Source organism: Lycium barbarum, chromosome 3 (genome assembly GCF_019175385.1).
Source record: "Lycium barbarum isolate Lr01 chromosome 3, ASM1917538v2, whole genome shotgun sequence".
Lineage (NCBI taxonomy): Eukaryota > Viridiplantae > Streptophyta > Magnoliopsida > Solanales > Solanaceae > Lycium > Lycium barbarum.
In genome coordinates this window covers 63,712,196-63,737,691 of record NC_083339.1, presented here as the reverse complement: position 1 = coordinate 63,737,691, position 25,496 = coordinate 63,712,196, and the positions used below count along the sequence as shown (strand labels likewise).

The 25,496-nt window shown below is 36.7% G+C and overlaps 2 protein-coding genes and 1 pseudogene across 6 annotated transcripts; 2 read left to right on the top strand and 1 right to left on the bottom strand.

Annotated features, from left to right (window-relative positions):
- The first annotated feature begins 2,299 nt into the window (after positions 1–2,299).
- Positions 2,300–7,440, top strand: LOC132631459 (poly(A)-specific ribonuclease PARN-like). The gene is made up of 8 exons (XM_060347033.1): positions 2,300–2,774; positions 3,977–4,107; positions 4,583–4,771; positions 4,848–4,960; positions 5,209–5,322; positions 5,407–5,521; positions 5,614–5,829; positions 6,148–7,440. The coding sequence occupies exons 1-8, from the start codon at positions 2,437–2,439 to the stop codon at positions 6,795–6,797; spliced, it is 1,866 nt and encodes a 621-aa protein (XP_060203016.1). The 5' UTR covers positions 2,300–2,436; the 3' UTR covers positions 6,798–7,440.
- A 2,310-nt stretch (positions 7,441–9,750) lies between these two features.
- Positions 9,751–17,556, top strand: LOC132631460 (uncharacterized). Of its 5 annotated transcripts, none has more exons than XR_009578844.1 (10): positions 9,751–10,267; positions 11,163–11,312; positions 12,600–12,814; positions 12,977–13,047; positions 13,128–13,290; positions 14,791–14,980; positions 16,519–16,677; positions 16,785–16,873; positions 17,041–17,205; positions 17,388–17,556. XR_009578844.1 is itself a non-coding variant. In XM_060347035.1 (9 exons), the coding sequence occupies exons 1-9, from the start codon at positions 9,919–9,921 to the stop codon at positions 17,137–17,139; spliced, it is 1,485 nt and encodes a 494-aa protein (XP_060203018.1). In that variant the 5' UTR covers positions 9,752–9,918; the 3' UTR covers positions 17,140–17,556. The 5 variants fall into 5 exon arrangements, 2 of the variants coding, with proteins under 2 accessions (XP_060203019.1, XP_060203018.1); XR_009578843.1 differs by having other exon boundaries at positions 17,340–17,556; XR_009578845.1 differs by lacking the exon at positions 17,388–17,556 and having other exon boundaries at positions 16,769–16,873; positions 17,041–17,091.
- Positions 17,557–17,839: 283 nt separating this feature from the next.
- On the bottom strand, positions 17,840–23,395 carry LOC132631461 (linoleate 9S-lipoxygenase 5-like; annotated as a pseudogene).
- Positions 23,396–25,496: the final 2,101 nt, after the last annotated feature.

Here is a 25,496-nt window from a genome sequence, read left to right as displayed (position 1 = left end):
AAGGTTGTTATTGTTTTTATTGGAGTTGGAAGGTTTTGAAGGAAGTAGTATATTGATTGAGTTGTTATAATGTATCTTGGATTGAATGTGGAAATTGTTAATATGGTTGTTGACAATATGTTGATAATTTGGCCGGGTTGAATTCCCGGATTGTTGTTGATTAAAAATTGGCTAAGTTAAATTTTGGGGATGGTGTATTTACAGGGGAAGTGCTGCCGAAACTTCGGTAGACAAGTGTTATCTTAAGATTCAACTTCTAAATGCTCTAATCAATGTTTGGTAAATGTGACCAAATTGTAGATTTTGGCGGATTTGCAACTTGAATTTGGAGTAGCATAAGGAGCGGAAAAAGGTATGTAAGGTTTTACTCTTTCTTCCTTGGCATGTCTTAGGCATACTAGGTTGGATACGAGCCTCGGGGACAACTCTATTCTCCGGAATTCGCACCTAAAGTTACCCTTTTTTTTTATTCAGTAGAATTGAATTAGAAATTGTGTGAAATGTTGGAAAAACTTCCTAAACATCTAGAACTTGCATAAATAGGACCCGACTACCTTAAAACCCTCACAAGTGACGTCATGAAATGTAATGTACGTAAATTTGGTACGCCGCCTCATTTGATCCGAGGTGGGCCCATTGTTCCCGGATTTTCCTTATTGTTCCGTTTGACTTATTTTGAAGTAGAATCCAAAGGAAACTTTTGATCCTTGTTCCGTTTATCAAATGACAAGTACTGTAACTATTCTAACGAGAATACTTCTACGATGATAATGATAACGATGATGTAAGGAAGAGGATATGCCTATGATAAGTATGACAAGGATGATTCCATGACTAAGAATCTTAAGCTAAGGATTCAATATGAGTATGAAAGTATCAAACTAGTTCTTGATCTTTAATTCTATTCCTTGGTTATGACACTAGCTTCTAAAGATTTCAAAGTAGAGGAATTGACTTCTATGACATCCATGGCTCCATTCTATGTTTCATTCAACGCTATTCTCCGTTGATAGTCTCGCCTTAAAATACTCGTTCCTTCAAGGTGAGGCAAAGCGATCACGGTTATTCCATAATGTAATCGGAGGTCACCGACCTTACGTCACTCCGATGGATACATGATTTTCTTTGGGCTCTCCTACATGCTTATATGACATATGTATATAAGATATGTATATGTACATGGGGTGGGGGAAGGGATACATGGGGGATGGGAAGGGAAACATGTTTCATTGCCACCTGGTCAGCTGGCGTTATCATCCCGGACGCGGGATGCCCGGACGCGGGATATATGGGCGAGCCGACGTATTTCGGTGCTATGTGGGCGAGCCGACATTGTTCGGTGCTATGCTATGACATGATATGATATAACATGATATGATATGATATGATATGATATGATATGATATGACATGATATGATAAGACATGACATGATATAAACTCTATTTTCTATGTCTATGAAAAAGAAATGTTTTTAAAAGGGAAAGGCAAGCACGCATGGTATCCGGCCTGAAAGGGCATTCCTATGTACAGGTTACTTTCTTGTCCCACTATATGTCCTATGATCCCATGATATTGTTAATCATATCTTATGTTTCTGTTTGTATTATCTTCGATGCCTTACATACTCGGTACACTATTCGTACTGACGTCCCTTCTTGTGGACGCTGCGTTTCATGCCGCGCAGGTTAGTAGGTAGACAGATTTGACTCATAGGAGCTTCATCAGCAGTATTGTAGCAGCGCTCCAGTTGTTTCGGAGCCTCAGTCCCTTGGTACTACTTTTGTGTATATAATCGGGCATGGCAGAATCTGACCCTTCATATGTATATGTGTACTTTGTTTAGAGGCTCGTAGACAGATATGTACAGTTAGATGTTTTGTACTTTTGGTTGTCCTCGTCGCTGTATAATGTGCTAGCAAAGTTTATTAACCTATGTTTATAATTATGCTACTAATGTTAATGTTAAAAAAAAAAAAATATGGTATAGTTCATACGGCCCACTCAGTAATAGAGGTAAAATGATAGATAAGGGGTGCACGGTACAAGTATCGGGTACTCGTCGCGGCCCCTAGTTGGGTCGTGACAACATTATTATTCGCAAAAAAAGATATCAAGTTTTATATAAAATATTGATATTTTAGAATTTTTAAACATAACTAATCTTTGATCTAAATATGAAAAATAATGAATTTGAGAACTTTAAAATTGTATAAAAATAATAACCTCTATTGCACATTAATTTAGTGCGCAAAATATAATTTGATTACTTTTTTTTTTTTTCTGACTTATTTGGTATCCGGACACAGAGTCATTTAAGTTGCGGACTCCTATAACTGGGCCTGGTATCGCTCAACCGTCGTATCTGTCCTGCCGTTCCCCGGGAAAGTGAGCGGACATAAACACTGTACATTAACAAACGTATATTTTTGTTTCAATGTTACAAAGGCGGTTGTTTTGCACCAGGATTTCTAAAACCGTGCTCCAATCAAATCTGGGACATAGCCACCAGAGCAAATGGAGTGTAAAGCAAGTTACAAAGTCCAACTTCTCAGTGGCACTAGAAGAGGTTAGCAGTTACATCTCCGAATCTGATTTCATCGCAGTCTCATTGAAGAATAGTGGGGCCTACTCTGCACAATGGCAGCGTGTTATTCCTATTGACACAGCCCACACAGCGTATCTCAAAGCCAAATATGCAGCCGAACGGTTTCAGGTCCTTCAGTTCGCCGTTTGCCCTTTTTCCATTAAGGGTTCTAAGCTCATCGTCCACCCGTGCGTCTCTCTATTTTGTTTAGTCTTTATTTTTTAATGAGTTAATGGTCAATAACATACCTAAACTGTCACTTTTTCGCCAGTTTTACAACCCCTTTCCTTTTCCTATCTGAACTATCTTTGTGTTTCCTTGAAGCTGATTAGGCCAACTATAAGTTGTTTCGTTTTCCTACCTGAATACATAGATGGTGATACTGAAACTCGCCAAAAAGTGATAGTTCAGGTGGGTTTTTGACCATTATCTCATTTTTTATTTCAGTTCTCAAGATTGTGTTGTGTATAAAATTCAATTGATTTTATGTTCAATCCGAAGTTTTGGGTTCAAGTTTCAGATTTTTTAGAATTGTATATCAAAAGCAATTCAGTTTACTAAAGCGTGTGAAGTATGTACTGAAGAAGGTTAAGTTAAATGCTAGGACACATTTGAACTAGTTTCCCTTTTCAGACGTGCCAAGTGAGCTTTCCGTGGAAAGGGTATTGTGCAGATACATCAATGTGTATACAGTTTCCTTCATTCAGACTTGCATCATTATTTTGAACTTTCAAACCCAATTTAATCTCATATTTACTGTTGGTTCCGGTGATTTAAAAAAAAAAAAAAAAGGAAATTACTTATTGTTCTGTGTAGTTGTGGAGAAAGCTTTGTCTTTATAAGATGTGGCTGAAGGTATCTTAGGTTAAAAAGAAGGATAAAGGGCACTTTTTATTTTAGAACTACAGATGATATAGTGCTCAAATTTTATCATATTGCTTTCTCTTTACCCTTACAAACACCTTGATATTGTCACCGTTGAACTCTAACAAACACCATAGACGCTTCTTAGTGCTTGGCAACTTCACCTAGTGTAACGGATGTTTTTCTTGTTCTTTCCTTTCATTTTTAACTCCGGTTGATTTATGCTGTAGAACTATTACTCAATTTTGTTACTGCTTTCAATGTGTTTTATGAGGCCGGATATTAGGAGGCGAAAGGGATGGTTGGTTCTAATTTGAACTGTCAAATAGATGTTCTTATGCTAAAAAATCCCACAAAAAAATTGTTTTATGTTCGCTTTTCTTGTGTTAGTTAGTTGCTGGTGTAAGTGACAGTTTTAGATGAAGGATTAGTTGCTATATTTCTAACTTCTAAGTTGAAGAATTATGTTGTCTGAGAAAGGGAAACATGAAACATGAATGACAAGTGTTTTGTGCTTTTGGTGCAGATACAACTTTCATTTGTTCCCTCGTGATGAGTTAAAAATAGGGATGCCTTCTTATAGTTTCTCTTGTCAATCATCATACTTGACCTCTATGGTTCAAGAAGGTTTTGATTTCAATGCCTGCATATACGATGGTAAGCTGAGCTGGACTGGTTTGAAATGTAATGCGTAACTGATATGTTTCTGTTATTTGTTTTAATGGTTAATGTATTATTAGGATCTTTAGGTTACCTGCCAAAAAAGAAATGTGCAGTGGCTTTTACAATGACCGAAGCACCTATATGAAACATCCGTTATTGTAATATAGAGATGTATGGTAATTGGTGACATAGGCAGAAAGGATAAACCTCTGCAGTTGCTGCTCCATTTGCCTCATTCTCTATGTTAATTATCTGCAACAACAAGTAGTAGATGTTCATAATGAAAGGAAGTATCTGCCTCGAATTCCAGAACTCAAGTGCCATGAAACATAATTCTTCTACCACAATCATCTTATTTTGAATCGTAACACTTTTCTTTGTTCTCTTTTTCTATAGTAGATGCTACTGTTGTTTGTTGTATACCTTTAGCTGGCCGAGTAGCTTTTGACTGAAAGCTGAATCCTGACAGGCATATCATATTTATCCAAATCGCAAGAATCAGCTGCAATAGATAGAACTGGGAATGCATCACCTATTAGCTGTACAGTGCCAACTCCATCAGGATATACAGTTGCTGATTCTGTATTTGCAGAAAGGATCAAATCTCGACTTAAGCATTGGATAACTGCTTGCAAAGACACAAACAAGAAGCCTGAAGGTGAGCAAAATGGTATTATTAGTTTTGTCAATTCAACTCTTCTCTGCTCTCTTTTTATACTCATGACGTCCTGCAGATGCTTTAATCAGTTCCTTGAGAAAAATTGTCTCGGGAGATGAAGTATATGGATCCAGACCATGCTTGAGCATAGATGTCTGCAGTGAACGTCAAGTGCGCCTTGTGTTGGAGGTGTCTATCTGGTCTCTTTTACCTTTTGAATTGCTCTCTTGAAATTTCACGAAAAAAAAAAAAAAAAAAAGAATAAGCTAAACGATGATGCTTATGGTTAGCAGCATACAATGTTCCAAATTTGATTATGTCCGAAGAATGATGCTTCAAGAATTCAATTGCTGTCAATGTTAAAGGTTCCATTACATGGAATAAAAAGTCACTTGATTTGTTTTAGCTGATATTATTGAACTTTTCTGTTGGGTCAGACACTGAAGGATTTTGTTGATGTCATACCTTTACTAACCCCAGCAAAGGGAGGGACAATGAGGCCTGTTCGAGTTGTTTTGACAAGTTCAGAAGAAGATAGGATTCTTTTACAGGTATTAAACTAGCTGACAGTCTTTGGTTTTACTGCTTGTTAATGACGAATTTCTCCTTCTTTGAATATTGCTTTGTACTCACAGAAGGAACTTCAAAATGAGGAGAAGGAGCATAATAAGCGCCTCCGTGGGTTTCGAGAGGTGATCGATTTGATTTCCGCTTCTCAGAAACCTGTTGTTGCCCACAACTCTCTTAATGGTTAATCTCTATGTGGAAATTTTTTGCTCATGTTAGAATTGCGGCTACCGTACCTTTTATGTTATTTAAACATTTTGAGTTTTATTTGACAGATTTTACTTTCGTTCATTCCAAGTTCTTAGCTCCGTTGCCATCAACGCTAGATGAATTTAGAAGTTCATTATGTGTGGTCTTCCCAAATGTACTTGATGTCAACCACCTTATGAAGGAAATCAGCCCTCTAACAAAAGTGAACAATTTGCCTGCAAGTATCTCATATTTGAAACAACGGTTCTTTGCCCCTATTGATGTAGAGATACCTAACCAAGGCAAGTACCTGTGATATCATGAGTTGCATGTTAGATAAATCGTATCTCCACCTTTCTTTATAATGTGGTTCTGTTTAATAGCACTTACAGCATGTGTCCTGCTGGTGTCCCTGTGAAGGAAGTTCTCCATGTTGATATTTTATTTTAACATTTTTATGTTCACTGCCTACTCTTTTAGATCTTTTAATTATGTCGATGGCAAAGAAAAAAAATTACGTTGCTGACTGGACTAGATTTTTTCTGGCTTTGCATGAAATTTCCATTAATTCCTTTTTCAATTGCTTAAATAAATTCTAACCTGCGCGAAATTACTAACAGCTGAGGTCAGTGAAGTGAAGACTCTTGGACATGATGTTGTGAAGATAAGCGAATTGTTTGCAAAGTTGTGCTCCATATTGAAAACTGCTCCAAGAACTCCTGAAGCTGACGAGGGCCAATTGCCTGATGCAATTGAATGCTGCACAAACTCGTTCAACCCTTGCTTTACCAGTTCTCATAGTCCTGCTGATGAAGATATTAGTGTGTGGACTGACAATACTAGAGAGATTAGTATTAAGAATCTGGTTTTCTTATGGGGATTCAGGGTTGGGACATCTGCAGGAAAGCTGAAAAGCCTCCTATATGGTTCACATAAAGTTTTCCATAATGAATTTGATGTTAGGATGGTGGATAAAAGTTGTGCAGTGGTTGTTTTCGGGGATCTTGGCTTTCCGGAAGTCCTGTTGCAGCTAATGGACTCTGGAGGAATCTGCACTAATACCCTGAAGGAGATGCTGGCCGACGGCCTGACAGCTGCAGGTTATGAGACCTACCAGAAAGTCTGTGAGTTGGGTCTATGGGAAGCAGATTTAGCCAGTTCGATGGAAAAGGCTTTGGAAGAAACTGAGAGCTTCTCAGAAGCTCAGTCGAAAGAGTTGTCAGGGATATGTTGGAATAATGATGAAATGATTAACCTGAATGACCTTTGAGACGCTCTATAAATCTGAATCATATCTAGCATTACAAGAGCCAAGGCTGGCTGATTTGTGGTATACTGAGTCGATAATACTTTCATCATATATGTTTTGTTGGTTGTCCTCTTTGTTGCCTTTGAAGATGTATGCAGGAATCAAATTCATAATTGATGCATCAAAAGGAGAGAGTATTTTTTCGACGGCTAGCGTGGCAAACTCAACCATTGAAAGTAAAACATGTTCCTTAAGATTTATGGCATTTGATTCTAAAGACAATCACTTAATAGCTGACAAAGTGGGGGTGATTTGTATTTTTTGGACGATGTGATGGGAGGATAGCTGAATTTTGGAGGATAGTTAAGTAGAGTGGCATTATTTGGTGTACCAAACGGATCTGTTTATTGGATTGTCTTCTTATCTTCTATTCCCTTGAAGTTCTTGCCAAGTTAAATCGCGCTAGTTTGAGTTTCGAAGATGTATTTGTTTGACCTGTTTTTGCAACAAAAAGGAAAGGGTTTCTACTTCTGTTGAAGGTCTACAAACGCAATCTTTCTGAACAACTGGAAAAACTCATAACTTGAGTTTGCAATTGAGTATGAACTCTAGAACAAACGTGATATGTGAAGCAAAAGTAATGGTTACTTGCATTGTCTCTCAATTGATGTCTACAGCCTATTAGTTGTCATAAGCATTTCATTCCGTTGTGGCCACTCTTTTAAGCATTAGATCGTTGTTCAACATTTGTTAAACAAAAATAAGTAATTCAGAGCTTCAAAACTAGAGTAATTTGCAATTTGCACCCTTATAGCCTGTTTGGTCAAGTTTATTTTTCCTTCAAGAGTACTTATTTTTTCAATAAGTGCTTATTTTAAAAAAAGCGAAGTGTTTGACCAAGTTTTTGGGAGAAAATAAGTACTTTTGGGGAGTAGCAGAAACAGTTTTTTAGAAGCTAAAAAAATAGCTTTTGTCCAAAAGCATTTTTTTAAAAAGTACTTTTGAGAAAAATGCACTTAGAAACACTTTTTAAAAGTTTGGCCAAACACTAATTGTTTCTCAAAAGTATTTTTTAAATTAATTGACCAAACACAAATTGCTTTTAGCCAAAAGTACTTTTTGAAAAGTGTTTTTGAAAAAAAGTACTTTTTAAAATAAGCTATTTTTATAAGCTTGGCCAAATAGGCTATTAATGTATGCTGTTTTGTTATGGCAAAAAAATGATACGCATGTAGCACCCTTAAAATGGCGTAAGAGGAAATCACTCCTTCTTCTCAGAATTTATCAAACGTAATAAAGAATAATGATAATAACCTTTAGTTTTATTCATTTTGGAACTTAGATTTGCCTTTTCTATTGAAAAACTAAAAAAAATCTGGATGTTATTGTTATATCATTTTGTTTTGTATTTAACTTGTATAATATATATATATATATATATATATATATTCTGAACTTTAGCTTTTTTTATCATTTTTTAAAAAAGTGAAAAAGGTTAAAAAAAAAAGTTAATCCTTCCTTCCCAATTTAAGTGTCTTAAAACCTATTTGGATGAGTTTATAACTTATGGCTTAAAGTTAGGAATCTTAACTTATGATTTTTGACTTAAAATAAGTGTTTAAAAATACTTTTTTATTTTATTCAAATACTACAAAAGTGTTTAAAAGTTTTTTTTTTTGTTAAAGGACAAAAGTACTTAAAAACTACTATTTTGACTTAAAAACACCTGAAATTAGCCAATCCAAACATGCTCTTACTTTCCTGTTTGGTTAGTATAAAAATGTGCCTTTTTTATATTTAGTAAGTTGACAGTTCAATTATTCTATATGACAAGTTTATAAATCATAAATTTCAAATGACATTTTAGAACATTATATACATTTTTCGTTTAGGACTACAAGTAGGGGTGTACATGGACCGGGTTGGTTCGAATTTTTTAAACACCAAACCAAACCAATTGCGTCGGGTTTTAAAATTTATACACCAAACCAAACCAATAAAATTCGGGTTTTTCAACCTCGAATTTTCTCGGATTGTTCGGGTTGTTCGGTTTTCTCGGATTTTTCAGGTTTTTTTTCGGAATGGTCTAGATACAAAACATATCACTTTTACTTTAAATATTTCTTTAGTCCTAATAAGATACAATTATATAATTAAGGTGTTTCTTAAGAAAATAACACAAAATGTGAGAAGAGTGATGACATTGTATTAAAATATTCAACAAAAGCTAATATAATCGGTTAAAATAAATATTGCTAATTAACAAGCCATAAAAGAAAATGACCATAATCTAAAAATACTAAGTCATGCTAAAATAAGTATTAATTATATGACAAAGAAAAAAAACTTAAGCTATGTATTTTTACTCTCTAAATCAATTATGCAAAACTAAAGAATAAATATCCAACATTATTGTCATTTCTAGTCGTAAATTGAATTTCTTTTGTTAGGATTAGTGTTGAGTTGGTTTTGGTTTGAACTTTATTTGAGTTACTAACATCCATAGAATATAAAACTTATTGACATTCAAAATTCTAAGTTCAAGCTAGAATAATATGATAATAGATAAAAAATTACGAAAAAATTTAAGAAATATTTATAAATTACTTTACAAATAAATATTTTTATGTATAAAATATTTTAAAAATTGAATACATGTAATGTCGGGTTGGTTTGGTTCGGTTTGACTTTTTTTAGTTAAACCAAATCAAACCAATTATGGTCGGGTTTTTTTTTCCAACACCAAACCAAGTCAAACCAAACCACTAGTCGGGTTTTTTTCTCGGTTTGACTCGATTTATCGATTTGGTGCGATTTGTCGATTTACTTTGTACACCACTAACTACAAGAATAAAAAAATTTTCTTTATTTTTTAAATTCCGTAACTATTCAAACTAAGCCACGAGAGTACGTTTTAAAATGACAATTTGATGAAAAAACCTGTAGCTATGTGACAATTTGCTATTAGTGTACGGAAAAAAAGTGAATTTATGAAATTTATCCGGCTGATTTCCATTATTTTATTGCAAATGGAAGTCCAGGACCGGAGACGGCGACTTTTATATTTTGAAGCTGGAAGCAGTGAGCTGATGCGTTAAAACGTTTGCACACAAAAAGCAAACTCAAAAGACTAACTTTAAAAATGGCAGGAATGGCCTTGAAAATTACTACTACAATAAACTCTAATCTCAATACTAACGGCGTATTTTCACCTCCTCCAAACAAGCTACACTCACATCTTTTACCCTCAAATAAAAAAATCTCTGGCCGTAGGATCCTTAGAAATACACCTCTATCGTTGAAACAAAGTAAAAGAAGTAGTCATGGACCACTTGGAGTTTCGAATTTGAGTCAGTCAAAGTCCTTTGATGTTGTCATAATTGGTGCTGGAATAATTGGGTTGACCATTGCACGCCAGTTGCTCCTTGACTCAGATCTCTCCGTCGCTCTAGTTGATGCTGCTCTTCCTTGCTCTGGCGCTACTGGAGCAGGTATAACTTTATTCAATATCTTATACATTCTCGATAAGACCCCAATTTATTGAATATTGGAATGAAATAGGTCCAAATAGTGTAAAGTCGATGTATGCTGACCCAACTAGCATGGGATGGAGAAGTAGTAGTGGTATTAGTTGTCCTTGTATAGCCGAAGCCAACTAGTTTGGAGTCAAATCTTTCATTTTTGGTCTGTCCTTTCTATATTTAGTACTCCCTTCGTTTCAAAATGTTTGTCTGGTTTTGACTTGGCATGGAGTTTAAGAAAGTAAAGAAAACTTCTAAAGATATGTAAAATGTACCAAGATGTTCTTTAATCTTGTGTTCTTAAACATGCCATGTGGAAAGTTGAAAGTAAAGAGCTGCAAAAAAAAAAAAAAAAGGAAAGAGGCATACTTTTTGAAACGGACTAAAAAGGAAAGTAAGACGAACAATTTGAAACGGAGGGAGTAGTAGTTTCGTTGTTATGGTTGAATATATTCATATGCATACCCTCTTGGACTAAATGCTGTACATATTAACTTAGCATGCTGTCAATCTTGAGTTTATTCAAATTCACGAGCTAGTACTGATTGAAGTTAAATTGACCACAGAGATTAACTGAATAAGTATGGCAATGATCTGTCTTTACACTTATGTTGGAAGAGTTAGTTTGTTTCTATAATAAGTGTTAGAAGTGTTAATATTTAAGTTTGTCAAATTGCTTTATAAACTTATCGAAGGTAGTTGAAAAATGTTGTGAACTCTTATTCTCTCACCGTAGAAATTTGGAGAACATCTCTATCTGCTGACGTGTCGTTTTAAGCAGGAAATTGTATTCCCTATTGTCCCCAGTGACTTGACTGATTGATTGTGGATTCACTGTAATGTTTGGCGTTTGAGCTGTTTCTAGGTCAAGGATACATATGGAAGGCACACAAATCACCCGGTACTGAGAAATGGGAGTTAATAATGAGAAGCCATCAATTATGGGAGAGTCTAGCCGAGAGCATTCAACTTCAAGGGATGGATCCTTTAGAGGAACTTGGCTGGAAGAAGACAGGTGATTTAATATCCTTCCGGGTATCTGCCTTCAGTCATTCTACTTGCCGCTATCTTTAGTTAACGTACGTCCGCTGCGTGTACCTTTTTAAGACTTTAGGAATGGGTCTGGACCTTTATCATGTTATATGTCTTGTTTTCTGTTCTATCTTGTTTTTATGTTTGATGCTCACAAAGTTGTGATTCCCTAGAAGCTTATGCGATATAAATATAGGAGAGTATCTAGATCGAAGGTGGATACGATTCTGACCAATGTGTTTTTTAGCTCTACAAAAACAGCCTAAGGGGTTAGAAGATGATGGAGCAATGGTGAAATATCACATTATTTTCCTGTCTTTTAGAAGACATTTTCAGAATTGAGGAGGTCTGTTCCTCCTTAATGATATACATACTCAATTGTAACTATTTTTCTTTCTCTAGAAAACGCATTTACAAATTACAAAAAGTGGTATATTCTATGACATCAGTGATCAGTCCTGAAGATTTGTCAGGCTTGAGACAATTCTGTTAAGTGCCAAAGTTAAAGTCACCTCATATTTGTTTAGCCCTTCTCTGTTTAATGGACCTTTTGGCAACAGAGAGTCCAACATTCTTTCAGTCTGTTCAAATTGTAGATTGTCCCAAGTTGGTTGAAGGAATGAGTTGTTGTCTCCTTATATAGTCTTAGAACTTTTCACTTCAAGAGCTAACTTTTACGGGTTGAATTAGGCTCGAAGTCCATTTTCTTAACATGGTATTAGCGTATCAGAGCCAAACCCATCCAAGTTATTGGCTTACTCAATGTTGGGCCCCCATGTTATGTCATTCACTCTTCAATTGGTAGGCTCAAGAGCGAGCGCACGCGTGCGGCGGGGGGGGGGGGGGGGGTGAGGTTTAGATTATTGTCCCACATTGGTTGAGGGAATAGGTTGTTGTCGCCTTATATGGTCTTGGCAATTCTCACCTTATGAGCTAATTTTTAGGGTTGAGGTAGGCCTAAAGGTCCATTTCCTTAACAGAAATAGTGTGGATTTTCTCCATAGTGTTCATTGAAGGCATCTTTCTGCTTCCCTTTTTTTCAGTATACGTCCTTTTTTGGGTAAAAGAGAGTTTAGAAAGCAAATCTCATTGATATCTCTCATTTAAAGGGAAGGTATGGAGTTTTCTCCTGTCCTTCCCTTATACCTATCTCATGTGCAGTGCGCAGGCTAAGGAAAAACCTTTCTTCTTTAATAATCATTACTATTCCACTCCATCATATTAGAGATTGTGGGAGAAACTACTGAGTGGAGTTCTTATTATCTGACAGGAAGTCTTTTAGTAAGTAAAACAGCAGATGAGTCAGCAACGTTAAAAAAGAGGGTGGAGGAGCTATCACAGGAGGGGTTGAGAGCAGAGTTCTTGTCCACCAATGACTTGCTATCAGAAGAACCGCAACTTGTGCTTGAGAAGGGAGGTGGAGCAGCTTTTTTCCCTGATGATTACCAATTGGACGCTCACCGTACTGTTGCATTTATTGAGAAGGTTTGTTCCCTTTCTTTCTTTCTTTCTTTCTTCCTTCCTTCCTTTCCTTCCACTTCAATTCCTTCTTTAGGAATAAGCTTTAATGTTCTTCTCTCTGGGTTATCTTATAATTCTTATATATTGTCACATTGATAATTACTTAAGTTATTGATTATTGTCCAGGGTAACAGGCGTTTTGCTGCGGAAGGGAGATATGCCGAATTTTATCATGACCCTGCTATTGGATTAGTTAGGTTCGACAGTTTCCATATTTACTGTATGTTTGAACTCTTCCTGGTCCATGTGATCACTATTAATAGATATAATAATTCAGACCTGGAAATAGCTGCGAGGTTGGAGCTATTCAAACTTCCAAGAATACACTGCAGAGTAAGAAGGCTGTTGTGATTGCAGCAGGTTGTTGGACTGGGTCTTTGATGCACGACCTGATTAAGCAACCAGATATTGAACTCGATCTTCCAATTAAGCCTCGAAAGGTTTTGGATAAGATGTAACATGTCCATCGTGTTGTTTACTTTGTTGCATTTGTTTTTGTCGGTCTTATTTTCTTATTGAAGAAATAATAAAGGATTAAATGAAAATAGATTAGAAATTTGTCAAAGAAAAACCATGTCGTTATGTGTTGATCTTCTATAGATGCAAAATTTTTAGTCATCTATCCCATAGCTACAACCAAATGGCATATCAGATGGAGGAGGGGATGCATGGAAGTGAACTAGGGTGAAATACACCCATTCACATGCCGATGCTTATATGGTCAGCCCAAACCAGACAATTACTTTTATCTCTTATTTCTCTCTTGTGGCACCCTTTGTCATTGTTTACATCAACAAACAACAACAATAACAACAACATACCTAGTATAATCCCACCAAGTGGGGTTTGGGGAGGGTAGATGTACGCAGACCTTACCCCTACCTTGTGACGGGTAGAGAGGCTGTTTCCGGTAGACATTTACATCATTGTCACCTTTTTTTTATATGACAATTTACATCATTGTCACTATATTACTCGGAACTTCATTTTCTTCTCCTGCCGACGGGGCGGGCGGGGATTGGGGTTGAACTGGGAGAGTCATATCTGATTCACGGTTCTTCACATGAATATGCTAGTCTATCAGCCACCATTTCTTACTCTTCTCCTCTCTGTTGAGCTTCAGACCATTCCTTTTTGTTCAGCTGAGCGTTTTGCCTTATTTAGTTCTCAGATCCTGCATAATAGGCAAAATAAATTCATACAATATTTTAAAAGTAAACATGTGATGTTTTGTGGGTATGTAACTGGATGCTAACCTGATACTACTATCAACTATACTAGTATTAACTTTTGTTTGATCCCCTACCTCCCCCTCCAGTGGACCACTTTCTTTCATAATTCCATTACTGCTATGGAGGGGTTGCTACATAACCCAAGTTACAAACTAATTCTGGAAACAAAAAAGAAGAGCATGAAAAGAGAGAAGAGAAATGAAATCAAAAGTTTCTCCATGACTTCTTATCTCAGCATATGGAATCTGTAATAATCTACTCCTTTATCCCTTTAACTGGTTATTAAATTTAAATAAGATATTGTTTTACAAGCTCAAGATACAAACTCTCAGCGGTGAGAAGAATCCGAAGCTCTTAATGGGACGTCTGTGTGTCATTCTAAATCAGCCTTAAAAGAATCCAAGATTTTCGATGAGTGTCTGGATGTACATTATTGTCACTAGTTGTCTAGTTCCCTTCAAAGCCAATCCACCTCAAATAGGGAAATCATTAAGTGAATATCAATAAAGAAAAGGTGAAGACATAGGACCAGAGAGAGAAGCATGTAATGTGTGATGGCAATTCCATTTATCTTTTAATATATGGATCTACCACACTGTCATAAGTTTTTCGCATGAGACTTTGTCGTGTGCCTACTTGTCAATAGATTCAATCCTAAATATTTGATATTCATTTATTTGTGAAGCTAAATTTTGCCTCTGTAAACAGGGTCACCTGCTTGTGCTAGAGAATTTCAAGTCGTTCAAGCTGAATCATGGAATTATGGAGGCAGGGTATGCCAACCATCAGTCGGCAACCCTGAAAGCTACTGCATCTGATTCAGGGCCTGTCTATAATGCACAAGATTTGTCTGTTTCAATGACGGCAACCATGGATGCTTTGGGCAATCTTGTCCTTGGTAAACTATATCCTGTTGTTGAATTATTCAACTCTCCCGTGTTTCACCCACAACCAGTATGTCTAACCCAAATAAGCTAGATGTGGGTAGCTCCAAGCTCCATAACACCCCCCTTGCTCCCTTTATAATGCAAAGGATTAAGTGCTTCTTGTTACATGTTTTTTCTTTTCTAAGTTCATGTGTTATTCATTGCAATTGATCTTATTTTTTTTACTGTTGATAGCTAAATCAATGCACCATCTCTTAGGAAGCTGGCTAGAATGCAAGAAAGAATGTCTACCTACTCTGGATGCTCCTTATGTAGAAGTCTATTGTTTAAATTGCCTCATCTAAAAGTTTAAACTATTAAATAGGCGACACTATCTTTTTGTTAGGCCAAGCACGTGGAGATATAACAGATTGATAATGAGAATTGAACTCAAGGCCGCTTAAATTGTATGAACTATATTATCTAAAAGCTTGTGGGACCACACTGGGTATGAGTTGAGCTTATATTATCTAAAAGCTTAAGTTGCTAAAGAGGAGAATAACAACTAAGCCTCAGTTCCAAACAAGTCAGGTTTGGCTCACTGACCATGTTTCCTAATTTAAGCTCAACTCATGTCATCATCATACCAAAAAAAAAAAAAAAAAAAACAAAAGTGGAAAATAAGTCAAGTATATGAGTAGTAATAATAATAATAATAATTTTATTAAAAGTTCTTGATATTCTTACTGACATATAAATCTATGATAAAGTCAAAATACTCCTAATAAAGCAATGTGTTCAAAATGAACATACTATAAAGGCTAAAATCTATTCCCACTTGTAGATATCACCTATATGGATCTTTTCCTCCATTTTGCTCTATCTTTAGCTGAGTTTGCATTTGCTAAAGAGGTGACACTTTATTTATTTATTTTAGGTCTACAACTTGTTATTTAACACAGATCTTTGCCTAATTTCTCATATATTTATTTGAAAGTATAGTAAATCCAGCTAGGATATATCACTCGTTGCATGTCTTGGCTAACTTCTCGGATATGCTATTCATGATCTATAGAGCCGTTTGGACAACTTTTTCCTTAAGTTGTTTCAAAACATTTTTTGGGGAAAGTTTCTGCAAAAGAAAATAGTGTTTGAATAGTCATAGTTCTTTAAAGATTTGTGAGTCTTTTGTGAGTGGAAGAAGAGCTTTTCAATGGAAAGTACTTTCAAAGCTTCTCTCCACTGAAAAAGCTTTTTTGAAATAACTTTTCGCAAAAACTCTTTTAAAAAGCTAAAGACATATTTTCTCAAAAGAGGATCAATGTTTCAAGCTGTGTAACTTTGGTAGCTGGGGCTCTGGTCCCATTGTTATCGTATCTGGTAGTCCATTTTTTCCATTTTGCTCTATCTGTTGTGTCATCTTATTAGCTTGGTGAATTTGTAATCAATTAATCACATGGCTTCACAGCTAGACTTTCTTCCTGTCCATCTTATTATCCAAACCCTTTAAGGTAAGTGTGGTTTATATAAATGTGCGCTCGTGGCTATTCACCAAGATCTTTTCTTACAGGGAGTAGCCGGCAGCTTGTTGGGCTTGACACAGAGGTAGATGAATCTGTCATCAACCACATATGGCAGCGGGTTGGGGAGTTCTTACCTGCTTTAAGACAACAGTCTCTTGAGGATTTGCGTCAAAGCAGAGAAGTTAGAGTAGGACTGAGACCTTATAGTAAGTGAAAATCAGAAACCTTTATCTTGTTAATGATCGTGTCTGCATTCCTAAAATAATGCTAAAGTTGCAAGCATGCTTATGGACTTAGCTCTTTTTTGATTGAGTTCCTGATGGAAAGCCTGTCATTGGGCTTGTTCCTGGATTTTCGAACGTCTTTCTTGCTGCCGGGCATGAAGGAGAAGGACTGTCGCTGGTATTTTGCTCTAATCTATTTCTGCAGATAAACTGAAAGACATTGTTTGCTTATAAAAGTTGTCATTTTCATTTTAATTTGAAGTCTCTTGTTCTTGCTGACTTTCCAAGTTCTTATATGCTTCTAAGTTGATTTGTAACACTCATGGGCAATGCTTCTCTTACCAGGCTCTAGGAACAGCTGAAATGATTGCTGATATGGTGTTGGCAAATCCTTGTAAAGTAGATGCAGCACCTTTTGCTCTGCTAGGCCGGTGCTTCCACTAAATAGTGAGCCCAATGCAAAGATTGAGCATTAATGAAGCCGAAATTTGAATGCAGTCCCCCCTCAAGGTCACATGACATCCTTATGTTACTGCGACATGATGTTGCATTTTGGTTATAGCTTTTTGTTCTATCATTTCTGTGCCATAACTGAATAATGAGAAATTACAACTGTTTTTACTGGCATGTGGATTTCTCAACAGATACTGTCGCATTATAAGTTGATGAGTTGGCTCTGGATGAATTTATAGGTTTTGATCGAGAGATGTAGCTTCTATAGATAGAGACATGCTAGAACCATTCCAGCAGAAGACTCATCTTCCCAGCTCTCCAACCCTATGGCTCTTATGTAAAACTAAAATAGCAAAATGCTTTTGCTGTGGTTGGTTTCCTAATGGATTTAGTGCTTGCAATGCTTCATTTTGATAGGAGGTTGTGGAGGGCTCAGATTATGATAGAAGGCTAGTAGGTAGTCTCGCTTTTCTGTCGCACTAGTAGGCGTAGTTTTGCTCTACTTTTTATTGCCCTTTGTTTCCTGCTTTTATGTGTTGGGTCTTGTCTCTCCATGCTGTTTTATCATGACTTCTTTGCCTTTGTTTTTTTCTCATTTTCGCATTGCTTTGATTTGCTTGTCGGTATCTGACTTCTCTCCCCTTGTTTTCTTTTGAGCCGAGGGTCTTTCGGAAACAACCTCCCTACCAAGGTGGGGGTAAGGTCTACGTACATTTAACCCTCCCCAGACCCCGCACTGTGGGATTCAATTGGGTATGTTGTTGTTGTTGTAATGCTTCATTTTGAGTTCTATCTGTTTTAGCTCAAGCATATGTGCATTCGGGCTCATTTGTTCCAGCTAGGAGTATTTGGGTTTTGTTTTTGTGTGTGTTGGGGGGGGGGGGGGGGGTTGTGGGGCTGAATTTGGGCAGCTCAGTTGGTTCAAATTGATCCAAGCTTTTACATGGATCAATATCGGCAAAACCCAAGTTGACCCATCAAAGAATATATTCTTAGCCCAACCGCTCAAGCCTGGGGGTTTGAGCAGGTTACACTTTTTTGGGATAAGATAATTTTGCCCCTAGATTTAGCTAAAGACTCATCTTTTAAGCTCTCCAGTCCTGTAACCCTATTCTGTATAAAAGGAAAAAGAAAAATGCTCTTCATGTGGTTGTGTTTCTTACGGATAAAATGCTCTAAATGTTGTAGTCTGAGTTGTGATATGTTGTAGCTCATCTCAATGTTTATTTGGAGTTAAGATTTTCTCTTTTTTCGCTTTAATTTGTTAAAATAGTACTTTCTGAGTGAACTTTAAGCATTAGGAGATGGTTAAGGCTCTTCTGTCTGTCCCTTTTTTTTTTTTTTAAATAATTTACACTCACTTATACAAGTGGCTTGTTAAGATACACATTGACAAGTATTTTATAATAGTGATTTACATGGAAATGCTATTAGGTATCCCTATTGCTGTGATACCCTGACATGATTTAACATTGGAGACCGTAGGGTCCAGAAGCTTGTAACGGATATTGGAAGGGCCCCGTCTGTTTTTAAGTTTGGGATCTGCATTTCTTACCACTATCCTATTACCCACTTCGTTCAGTTCCTCTGCAAATTGCTCAAATCTTTGCTTTACCCATACATCATCTATCCAATATGGAGATTGTCGTTGACCCAAGTATACTTCATCAGATATAGGCGCCATATATAGGGTAATTTCAGACTTGTTGGGTAACATTTTGAGAAAGAACTTGTCTGGGTCATGGAGAAACTCCGCGAATTCCCTTGTCTCTTCCATCGGGATGAAACTCCGACATTTGGTTGGCGATTGAGTGGATGACCCACGTATTCATATTGTCCAAAGTTAACTGAAGCATGAAGACCTGAGGAAATCCATATAAGGGTTGTGAGAGCCTCTACTAGGTCAGAGAGAGTAGTCATCGGGTTCCACCATGTTTCGTTACACTTGTCTCCATGGCCAATTTTCGTAATCTCCAACCACCATTCTTGGATCTCATGGTCAGATCTCAGGGAATTATCATCCTTGTAAAAATGTAGACAAAAGTCAGTTACCCATCTCTTGGTTGCTACCCAAATTTCTAGTCCATCTGTACCATACGGATAATCTTCAAAGAGAAGCTGAACGCCAGCCAGGCAATCTGGGTTGCGGAAAGCCATACCTCTGCAAGTTTGGTTAATATGTTAATTTGTAGTAGTAATTGTAGTAGTGGTAGCTATAATGTACATCAGCAGATTTAGGGGTGATGGAGGGAAATGTTTTCAATGATTTACTTTATCCAAAAAAGAGCAGGAAAATTTCTTCATGTTTTACTTTGGGAAATCATTTTGGATCATTTTCCATGTATTTTCTAATATAGAATTAGGTGAAATATGGTACTAATATACAAGGTGGAAGATAGCGTAGGAAGATGGTGAGTGATACTTTTGAGTATGAAAATTTAATAATAATGTCTAATTGTTGGTCTCAAACAAGGATTTGGAGTAAGAATTGGGATATCTCTAAAAGATGATGACTTCCATAAGAGTTGGAATATCACTAAGAGACGATGATTTTCACCAATAACTGGCGGAAGTAGTTTCCTTTCGTTTAATGGAAAATATTTTTCTTGTAGAAAGCATTTTCAACTATTTGAGATAACCAAACATTGAAAAATAATTTCAAGAAGAAACATATCCTGTATGCCAAACACTTGTTAGGTCACCAAGTTCATATCTCCTGCTTGCATACCTTTTCAGTAAATCACCAGGGAGGCTTTGTTCATCAAATCTCCATTCCTTATAGAGTGAAGAAGATAGCTCCATAGAGACTTCACCAGAATAAAGGGTCTTCTCGATGATTCCTCCAGCTTTTAAGACCATACTTCGAGCCAATGCATTAATATGCATAGTGTCCTTGAAGTGAGGATCTAATAACCGGTGAATCGGGTGCATAACACTCAACTGCCTTCTGGTGGCAATAATGAATGGCTCTACAACTGCATGAGTTTTTAGCCTACAATTTCATAATACCCATGAATAATGGAAGTATGGTCAAATTTGGAAATTTAATAACACTGCAATTGCTACATGATTTTAGTAATTTTACCAATGGCTGATTAGCTGATGATAACCAGAATCATTTACTGCCACATGAGCTTTAGCAAGCTGCCATAAGGCTGCCTCTGATCCATTGTTCTCAGGACGAAATACCCTGTGAATCTCAGTGCTAGGTGAAACCTCTGGTAAACTTAGTTCTATTGCAAGTGGCTTTAGCGTGGTATCGTCCTTTAAGAATAGTAGAGTTCTAGACGCATAGGCACATGCACCATTTTTGTTTATTTTCTCTAAAAATGGCATGAGATAGTTGTGGTGGTCCAAGATGAAAATCCTCCACTGGTTCATTGCCTGCAAATTGAACTGAACTTTTTAGGAAATTTTGAATGTTTGTTGAAGCTCTTTCCTCACCATTCATGATTAGTACCTTCGGTCTTTGGAGGTTTTGTTGTGGGTATCTTCTATGCTAAGTATTGATGTTACTTAACAATGACTCTGTAATTGGTCTAAAAGTACTTACTTCTTGAAGAGTGAGGCCACCAAGGTTATGTTCTATGTGTGATCGTCTTATTGAACTCCGTATTCCATTCTTGCTTCTTGGTGGAAAAGCCTGTGATGTCAAAACTATAGCATCAAACACGATATGAAACTTACAACACATTGTTACTGTACAACTTGTCAACGTGGTGCCCGGGACCGTGCAACTTGTACACACCTCGACTAATTTCATGATGTACATGCTACCTCCCACCAGCACAGGTACCGGATAATTCTATCCATCAAGGCTTGGACAGATGAGATGAAATCACTTAGTTTGTTTGCCTTTGTACTTGAGACCTCATGGTTCCCAACCTACTTCATTGACCACTAGGCCATATCTCTATTTATTTCACTATAATCAAGTTATTTATTTATGGGAAAAGGGATATATTTACACCTCTACTTTCAAAAATAGTTTACATGTAACCTCTATTATACTTTGTGAACAACACGCCTACTGTTAGCGAAGTTATTAAAAATGCCCTCATTCTAAACTGATGTCCACCGTATCTCAGGCCCAGTTATTAAAAATGACACGGTGAACATCGTGTGTGTATTCATTTTCTATATTCATTTGAATAAATACCCAGACATCACTCGTGGGATTACATTGGGTATGTTATTTGAATAAATACCCAAACCATTAAAATCAAGTCTCCTCCTTCGCAGCTGACACCATCATTGCTGTGAATTCAAGGGTCTTCCAAATCAAACATCGCTTCATAAATCTGCCTGCTGGAAATTTTTGCCGTTATCAGGAAAGGAGATTATTTTCTATGATTCTCGACGGTCTGCTAGCATTGAAAAGACATAACAATGGATGCTCAAGCTGAGAAACGAATTACTAATGCGGTGGAGATGTCAAATGGAAATAAAGTTATTGGGGGGTGGGGCATAGGACCCTGCAAAGTTTAATAATTGAATATGGGACAAGTTTAGGGAGGTCTTAATGTATTTCCCTTCTCATAAAATGCATTCACTATCATCACGAGAAAGCACAGATCGTTAGTATTGGATCTATTTTTGCATTCCCTTATAAGAAAATTATGGAGCTTCTGGTTACGCTTATCATAACTCTTTTTAAGAAGTAAAAGCACGTTAAGCATACCTGCAAACTCTGAATTACAGTTGCATTAGTTCCTGCAAGCATCTGGCGTCCAAACTCCTCATCATCCTTCCATGCCAGTTCGTTCCCTGTGCATAATAATTCAGACATGAAACAAAACTTGTTTGGAGAAGGAAGATTCAATAACCTTCTATTCATAAAACCAGCATCACCTGCAAATAACTGAGGCATTGGGAACTTTGTAGTATAATCTTTGATTCCTTGTTTAATCTCCTTGAAAATCTCTTTGGGTACACTAGCTTCCAGTTTCTTTATCATCCATTTTTCCATCTCTTGGCTTTTCTTCCCCGAAAATAGCTGTTTGATCTCGTCGAATGACTTGAATTGATTAGTTTCTTCTCTTGACACTGATCCTCCCTGAGAAACGACAAAGTGCAAAGTTGCCTGGATGACGTTCTTCGCAAACTCTGTTAGTTTCTCGGGGCTAAATCTTTCATCCGGAGGGATGCAGCTGTCTATCTTGAACATGTCCTTCACATTTTCTGTTTGAAGAGTTATAGTTTAAGCACAAGAATATCACTGTCCGTATGATTTCTGTGACCAGAAAGTTATACTAGAAGGTAGAGAAATTTCTTGCCTGAGACTGAGTGAATATGTGGTTCGCCAGTTTTTCCTGCTTGGATATGGATAAGGAACTGAACCTCCTAAAACAGGTCTTTCCCCTTGCTGAGGATCACTGAGATTATTATAGAAATCATAGTCATAAACCCGATGCCATTCTCTAATTCTCCCTGCAGTTCCATCTCCTTTCAATGTATCAACTTCTTGTTTCCTCAGTTGCAGCAGACCATTTGGTGTTTGGCTTGGAAGATAACACTAAATAGCTGTTGTTGAAAGATACATGTTAGGAGAAATGCTTTACTCACAGTGTTTGAGAAGAAAATTCTTGCTTTTTGCATTAAATGATTGGGATATATCCAAGAATTGCATTCAAAGTGAACCATTTGTCTGAATGTAACTTGGAGAGACAGTGATTGAAGAAAAAACTTGTCTTTGTGCTGGTTCCAGATGACAAAATCTCCCGGTAATGCAAAATCTCGGTCAACATCGAATGTCAATTCATACTTGAAACATCTTTTACCATTAAGCTTGTTGTGGATACGTTTCCCATGATTCGGGTGCACTTCTTGACTCAACTTTCCTTTCCCCGTACCTATCCAAATGGAAGGAAAAAAAGCAAGTCTATTGTAAGTGAAAGAAAAACTAGTTGTCATAGTGTGTATATATCAAGTTGGCCTCTCTTGGATCAATTTCAGAGAGATGTATTCGTGAAAGAAAAACTAGTAATTTTAGTGTCTATTATCAAGTTAGATTACTTGGGTCAATTGTAGAGAGACTATATAGTTGAATACGGATAGCTTTTCCAAGGCCTGATTTTGCAGGGTTATGTTGAATAATGATTTCTCCTTTAATGGACTCTGTATGTTTCTTGCTTTCAGCCAGTTGAGCCTTCACACTTCCTTGAAACACATTCAGACAATCAATCGTCCTTGAACGTTGTCTCGTATGTTCCATCGCTGTCTTCAAATGATATTTGGTGTCAAATTTTTGTCGTCATAGTATCTGAATTTTCTGAGCGTCCACTTTATAAATGATATATATAGAGAAAGTAATGAGAGGAGAAGATTTTACAAGACGAAGAAAGATTGTCATAGCTTGAGTTTTTAGCATTGCATCAGATTCATTGCCTTGCTCTGAGGTTTTCTTGCTAGTGCTCCAGCAGATTCGTATACGCTTTAGCACTAAAGCTGTTCTCTAATCTTTCCCAAATGTTCAAAAGTTTAACAAGTACATTCCAAAAAATAACAATCAATTTAGTGTTAAATATATAAAGGTTTAACTCATCAAGTTAACACCTGAATCCGCCTCTCCATATAACGCATGGTTAAATCGAAAAAAAAAAAACTGCTCTCTTATATAAATGCTTATACATCTGCGAAGCTGAGGGTAACTCTAGTCTCTAAACACGAGTTATGACAGATTTTGAAATATCGTGGGACGATGTTGAAATTGCGCAATAGGACAAAAAATACTGTCATGTAAGTATTTAGAGGGTTTATTGTTAGTTCAAACTCAAAGCTTTACTATTTATCACAAGAAATGCAAGATGAAGCGATTAAACCATTTTCCACTGTGCACTTTGAACAGGCAACAACTTATTTTCCGAACACACAAAATTCTATTTTGTTCATGCCATGTCCTATATGTGTATCCATGATCTCTAGCAAAAAACTAAAATTTTGAAACGTGTAGAGATTTTTAGCGTTTCAAGAGCTTCCTTTCATTTGGAAAATAACATAGCACGTAGCTGGAAGTTATTTTACTATACTATCTCCCTAGATCTGCTTCCTAATTTTGATATAGAAAGCGGTGCTCAGTTAAACATGTTTTAGTGTTGAGTAAGCTACCCAAGAAATTTCATCTTTGGTATCTCTTTTTTTTTTTTTTTTGGGGTGTATTTGAGCTAAAGCCAAAATGACGTATATTTGAATCATAAAATCTCACCAATATGATCACAGTTTACAACAATCAAAATGAAGTGTTGAAACAATACTGTGTGTAACAAATTTTGATAAGCGGAAAGTAAACTGCAACCACAAACAAAATATAAAGAAATAGGAATATTTTATTGATAAACAGTGCGGGTACAAATCTGTTTATTCCCTTGATTCTTCTCTCTTAATATTTCTCCATAATTCGAGGGCTGTTAGTAGCGTATTTCTTGAACGTAGGTTGATCTCCTTGTGATATATTTGATCTCCAAGAACGTCTGGCACAATATTTGATGCCTCGATCCCTATGAATATCCCAGGGGTTTCTGGGATTTTCGAGATGCCTTTTCAAGCGAATATGTCCCTTTATATAGGCGTGGGCTAGAGTTTAGGGTAAAGTAGCCTTCAAGAACCCTAACAGAGATTGGACTCGTCTTGTAGAGTCCCACAAAATTTCGATGTCTACAAATGCCCCTTAATTCAAGGTTTATCGGGGTATAGTCTTGCCGAAACTCGAAGACGAGACTTGAAATATCCATTAAAATGGAGCTTCCATCTTTCACTGCGGATTTGATTTGTGAGAGAAGAGATGAAGGGCAGACTTGGTCCCACTGGGCGTGCCAATTTGTTTGTAACAAATTTTGATATGCGGAAAGTAAACTGCAACCACAAACAAATTATGAAGAAACAGGAATATTTTATTGATAAAAAATGCAGGTACAAATCTGTTTATCCCTTGAAACTCTTCTAATATTTCTCCATAATTCGAGGGCTATTAGTAGCATATTTCTCGAATGTAGGTTGATCTCCTTGTGATGTATTTGATCTCCAAGAGCGTCTAGCACAGTATTTGATGCTTCGATCTCTTTGTGAATATCCTAGGGATTTGTGGGATTTTCGAGATGCCTTTTCGAGAGAATATGTGTCCCTTTATATAGGCGTGGGTTAGGGTTTAGGGTAGAGTAGCCTTCAAGAACTCTAACAGAGATTGGATTCGTCTTCTAGAGTCCTACAAAATTTTGATGTCTACAAATGCCCCCTACTTCAAGGTTTGTCGGGGGTGTAGTCTTGCAGAAATTCGAAGACGAGACTTGAAGTATCCATTAAAATGGAGCTTCCATCTTTCACTGCGGATTTGATTTGTGAGAGAAGAGATG